The sequence below is a fragment of the Podarcis melisellensis genome, assembly GCF_964234715.1.
Source record: "Podarcis melisellensis genome assembly, chromosome: Z".
Lineage (NCBI taxonomy): Eukaryota > Metazoa > Chordata > Lepidosauria > Squamata > Lacertidae > Podarcis > Podarcis melisellensis.
The window spans coordinates 3,176,310-3,182,309 of record NC_138547.1 but is presented as its reverse complement, the minus strand read 5'-3'; the positions used below and the strand labels follow the sequence as shown (position 1 = coordinate 3,182,309).

General features: G+C 48.1%; 1 protein-coding gene across 1 annotated transcript in view; it reads right to left on the bottom strand.

Annotated features, from left to right (window-relative positions):
• Positions 1 to 785: 785 nt before the first annotated feature.
• The window catches only part of NPDC1 (neural proliferation, differentiation and control 1), a 45,024-nt gene continuing 39,809 nt past the window's right edge, over positions 786 to 6,000 (bottom strand). The window contains exons 6-9 of the mRNA XM_081896622.1: positions 5,646 to 5,730; positions 5,094 to 5,173; positions 2,956 to 3,052; positions 786 to 1,443 (exon numbers count right to left, since the gene is read on the bottom strand). Of these exons, the coding sequence (XP_081752748.1) occupies positions 1,366 to 1,443; positions 2,956 to 3,052; positions 5,094 to 5,173; positions 5,646 to 5,730 (340 nt within the window). The 3' untranslated portion in view covers positions 786 to 1,365. The remainder of the gene's footprint in view (positions 1,444 to 2,955; positions 3,053 to 5,093; positions 5,174 to 5,645; positions 5,731 to 6,000) is intronic.

Here is a 6,000-nt window from a genome sequence, read left to right as displayed (position 1 = left end):
TCCTCTTGCTAGCAGGGTGGGTTCTCTAGACTCTAAAGGGGAAGCATCTTTGCCACCGCCACTCCCTGCCCCCTTGCAGACCAGGTGAGGCAAACTGTGAAGACCAGATGCAGTGCTCTCCCCGCACCCAGTGTTGCAATTAATGCACAGTGATTTGATGGCTTTAAGGGCACAGTCCCAAGCTTGGGAGAAAGTCCCATCAGAGCAGCAAAGCTTACTTCTGGGTAAATGGACGCAGGACTGCACTGTTATGTTTTAAAGCTGTTCCACTTACGTCAACTCTCCCTTTCGTCCACAATTTTCTTTATCCCACAACATGGCCATGATAATGAATGAAATCTTGTGAACCACAGTTCTGCACAGAAGAGCTGGAACCTCTGGAGTTCTCAGCAGTCTTAAAACTACAATTCCCAGTTTTATTTGGAAGGGAGACATCCTGAGTGTTAAAGGGGAATTTATTTTTGGCATGTAGATAGGCTTCTCAAAGGGACCATGACTCATCCTAGGATGGGTTTGGACTTTGCTGTAGATCCAACAGCTGAGGACCCAACTGCCTGGCAGATAAAAGCCCAGAAGTGATTTGAAATTGTTTCACTACCATGAATGTCGTTATCCTTCTACATTAGTTTGTCCCCCTTCCCACCTTTAAAATGGGCATTTTAATGTCCTAGGAGTACTATTGGGTAGGAAGGTCAACCTTCTCTTTCAGTCTTCATAAAATACAGAAAGTTGGGGTGGAGGGCCATGATCCCCCAACCATACTGCTCAAATAAAGAACTGCAAGGTATATGCGCATGTATTTTTATATATTACAAATTGGAGGGATGACACCACTGGATTCAAAATAGATTTATAGCATTTTATGTTGGGTGGATTCTCATTTCAGGCTTTTGCTCTGAGGGCTGACAAGACGACTTGGCCTCCAGGACAAGGGCCTCTTTCAGGAGCTGGGGGCGGGTGAAAAAGTCAGGGAACTCCCCTTCCTTCTCTCACACTCCGCCCCCACCCCAGTCAACAAAACAGCAAATAGGCATTTCCTCCCACCCACCCCCACCCCAATTCATGTGCCCAATCATCTAAATAGTGCTAGGTTGTTGTATCTAAGAGGAGTTGGGGGTTGCAGTGGTAGGAATGAAGAGCTGAAGAGTGAAGCCCCCCCACCCGCCCTCCCCAGAAGCCAATAATGTGCATTCATTTCAGAGATTCATTTGTTGGCGTGGGGAGGGGGGAGGGGAGATGCACATTCGGGCATCTGGAGGTGCTGCAAAGGAGACTCTTTCTTTAGGTAGTGAGGATGTCGGCAGGTTGGGACATTCCTACACATAAGGCTCGGCAGACACAGTCCACAACATGCTCGGCCGGAGGTCATGGGTGCAACTTGGTGGGTGGGGAGTGCAGCGAGGAGTCATCAAACAGAGGGTTCTTCACTTCCATTTCTCCAGTCTGCATGGAGTCCAGGGTGGCGCAGGTGGGGAGGGGGGGAGAGAAGAGAGAAGATGTGAAAAGCAGGAAAAATTAATTGCCTCAAGAACTGTTAGTCATCTTCTCCCCCAACCTCCAGTTTTTTCAGCATTTCCTTTTAAAAATCTACTGCCCTACACTGTTCAGCTGGAAGAGCTCAAGAGTTCTTACACACAACTGAAATGCTCTCTCACAATAGTGCAAGACTTGGCGTTTCCCTTCAAGAGCCAGCGTGTGGTTAGAAGACCAGACCAGGGAGCCAAGGGTTCAAATTCCCTTTTCTGAGGCCATTCCTCTTCACCAATCCTGCTCTCCACTCTCCACAAGGACTTCTGCCTGGGTGGAAGCTGTCCGTAAATTGCAATGCTGGCTCTGGCTTGCCTGGATGGGTTTATGATGGAACCCTGGAACATAACCCTCATATAATTGAGGAATCACCTGGATTAATAATTAGTAGTCTGTGAATTCAGTCTGGAGGAGACCATGGGTTCCTTCCCAGACCTGCAATCCTGTATCTGTGAAGCTATGTTTCTGCAAGAGAGAAACTGCCAAATCAGTTTCTTTTTCATGGTGATGGCCTTAGCAGGTCAGCTAAGTACTAGTCATCATTCACATCTTGAAAGAGTGAGCTCTGTTGCCATGCAGACAAATGGGTGTGCCTTTTCTGAGGACAACAGGCCAAGTGTGAGGGGTTGAGAGTTGTGTGAGTGAGTTTGGGTAGATGCTGGAAGCTGGGGAGACTGAGGCACACCTACTCTGCGCTGGACCCCAAAGCTGTGACTTGGAAACCTAATGAAGTAGCAAGATCAGCTGGGGCACCAATACTGTGAGCTCCTCCATCCTATGCTCAGGTTGTAAAGGTAAAGGGTCCCCTGACCATTAGGTCCAGTTGTGGCCGACTCTGGGGTTGCGGCGCTCATCTCGCTTTGTTGGTCGAGGGAGCCGGCGTACAGCTTCTGGGTCATGTGGCCAGCATGACTAAGCCACTTCTGGCAAACCAGAGCAGCACACGGAAATGCCGTTTACCTTCCCGCCGTTTACCTATTGATCTACTTGCACTTTGACGTGCTTTCAAACTGCTAGGTTGGCAGGAGCAGGGACAGAGCAACGGGAGCTCACCCCATCGCCGGGATTCGAACCACCGACCATCTGATCGGCAAGTCCTAGGCTCTGTGGTTTAACCCACAGCGCCACCTGCGTCCCAGGTTGTATATACCCGTAAATAAAACCATGTTTCCTAAAGACACCAATGTTTCTGTTGATTCTCCTTCCAAGGAAACTGAAATCTGGGTAAGTGCAGGAACCTCCAGCCACTTCCAACTCTGATTGGAGGTGTGGGTTAAGTGCAACAACAATAATCTATCCTAATTTGAGTGTGTGAACCATTACTCAATAAAACAAGCAGAACTTAGTTATCAGGAAGCACACAGAAAGAGTAAGAAAAGCTGTCAGAGGGCCAAGGGCACTCTGGTGCGTGGAAGAGGAAACACTCACAGGAGCAAGGCCCGGGCACTCATAGACGGTGAAGTCTCCATCTTCGTTTTCTTCATCCGACGATGCAGATTCTGGAACTTTGGCCTCCTCTTTATTCCTATTGATGGGGTGGAGGAGGTGAGATGGTGGCAGGGCAGGAAGGGAGAGAGTGCAGCACACACAGACCAGCACACCGCTGCCTTTCACCCCGTTCAGAACACCCAACCCACTCTCCCCACAGAGTTTGGCTACAGGACCCTTTGGGTCACTTCTGACCCAGAACTATGATTCTATGACTCCACACACAGAAAGCCGAAATGTCTTTGGGGGGTTGTGGTGGTGGTTCAGAAGCTCCAGGAGTTAGCTGGAGCCACTCCCAGGTTTTAAAAAAGTCCTGTGTTGAAACCCTGGAGTATCAAAAGATGCATTTCCAAGCTTAGCCATGTGCAGAACTCTGGCACTCTGACGTGACATGTTTCTGAAACTTGGCTAGGTTTGTTGGGGAAACTCAACTGGCCTTGCTGGGTCAGCCCACAGGGCACCTGGTCCAGTGTTTCACTTCTAACGGGAGCCACCAAGGATAAAGTTTGGCAAGCAGGTAATAAAGCGAGACTGCTCCCGCTCCCCCTGTCCCCCGCCCTCCTTGACCTTGGCACCTGGTACTCAAAAGTGCCCTGCCTCTGAACACAGAAGACGGCACTTGACAATTTTCAGGTGTATACAAAGACCTTCCATCAATTTAACTATACCTTTCCAAAAGCTGTCATATAAGAACCCAAGATGAGCCCTGCTGGATCAGGCCAAAGGGGGCCCACCTAGGCCAGCATTCTGTCCTCCCATTGGTTACCCAAATGCCTGTGAGAATCCCGCAAGCCAGACCTGAGGACAAGAGCCCTCTGCCCCTTCTGTGGCTTCCAGCAACTGTTATTCAGGAGCATTGCTATTATTATTATTATTATTATTATTATTATTATTATTTGTAAACCACCCTGTGATCTTTGGATGAAGGACAGCATGGAAATATTATTATTATTATTATTATTAATTTCCATGCTGTCCTTCATCCAAAGATTACAGGGTGGTTTACAATGCAAAAACACATAGCATAATAACAAAAACAATACCCTCCCCCATTAAAAAAACCCAACATATTGTTTAATTGGTCAAAGGTCTGCGAGAAGATAAATGTTTTTGCCTGGTGCCCAAAGCTGGTGGCCATCTCTTCCTCCTGTGGGAGTTCCATAATTTAACTATGTGATGTGTAAATAAGCACTTTCTTTTGTCCTGAATCTTCCCAAAATCCAACCAGCCTTCCCCAACCTAGTACCTTTCAGGTGTTTTAACTGCACCTCCTACCCAGCATGGCTGTGCTAGCTAGCAGGAGTTGGTGCAAGCTGGTTTGGAGGCTTGCTGGGTTGGGGAGAGGCTGACCTAAGCTTTTAAAAAGGCTATCTGAGCCAGAGGCCACATCACATAGGCCAAAGGAATGTAGAGAGCCAGTGTGGTGTAGTGGTTAAGAGTGGTGGACTTGTAATCTGGTGAACCGGGTTCGCTTCCCTGCTCCTCCACATGCAGCTGCTGGGTGACCTTGAGCCAGTCACACTTCTCTGAAGTCTCTGAGCCCCACTCACCTCACAGAGTGTAGGTTGTGGGGGAGGAAGGGAAAGGAGATTGTTAGCCGCTTTGAGACTCCTGAAGGGGAGTGATAAAGCAGGATATCAAATCCAAACTCCTCCTCCTCTTCTTCTCCCAAGTGAGTCCACATTAAAAAGACACTAAAGATGTGGATGCAATGTTGTAGACTGGCTGTTCCAGTTCTCTCGGGCAGAAGTTTTTGAAATGCACCCTCCACAGGAACCCAGTCCCAGAACCACGCATGGAAAGCAAGAGGCCTAACTGAGTTTGCTTTTTTCCTACTTCATCCAAATCCATTTCTCTCTCTCTTATATCATGCCTTTTTTTTAAGATTGTAAGCCCGAGGGGCAGGGAATTGTCTCATCAACGACATTGGGGAGCTGCTCTAAGAGGACTTCCCTCTTTTTTAGGGTGAAACATGGGATAAAAGTATTTTAATAAAGCAGACTTGTTGCCACGAGGTGTGTGGAAGCCACAGTCTGAAGAAAATGGTAAAAATATGGGTGAATAATGGTGCTACTCACTTCTCCATGGAGAGCATCTGTTGTTTCTGGTGCTGGTAGTGGTACATCTGGGCACTCTGTGCCAACTTCTTATCGCCAGGCTTTGGGGAGAGAGAAACAGGCACAGTGTACACAGCATTGCAAGTTAGCCCAAATTGCAGTGAGTTTGGAAGAAAAGAGCATGCAAAAATCATCACAGTCCAGGCAAGTATTTCCTATTGAGAAGGAGCCAAGTCCAGAGCAGTTACTCACAAAGGGAAGCAATGTGCAGACTCCTCCCTACGGAAGGTAATTCTTATGCCCCAGGAGCAATTGTATTAACTGCACCCAGTGCAGAAACAGGCAGAATGACTTGCCCTTGCTAGCAGAGATGTATTTGGAAGGTTATGAGGCCAGAACAGTATAGGATACAGAGATGCAAATGCAACCCCCTGGTATGGCTGGGCAACTGGGGCTCATTATTGCCTGGAATTAGGCATACAAATGTTTTTCCCCCACATTCCCTTTAAACAGCGAAGAGCATCAAGTTTAGTGCATAGCCAGCAAACAGGCATCAAAGAGGAAAGGACATACTGAGATCTTGTCATACGACGGAGGACCCGGGAGCTTCTGAACTGGGTAGTCTGCTTTCTGAGCAAGGCGTATTTCCTTTTGCAGCCTAGGAAGAAGAGCGAATAATTAGACACACCAGCAGTTTGCTGGATCAGGTGAGAAATCCATCTAGTGCCAGCGGTTCTCAACCTGTGGGTCTCCAGATGCTGTTGGACTACAACTCCTATCATCCCTGGGCTCTGGCCTTGCTAGCTAGGGGTGATGGGAGTTGTAGTCTCAACCCACAGGTTGAGAAAGTCTGAGCCTATTACCAACAGTGGCCTGCTTTTGAAAAGCCCATAAGAAGGGCTTGAGAGCAACATTCCGCGTCCCTCAG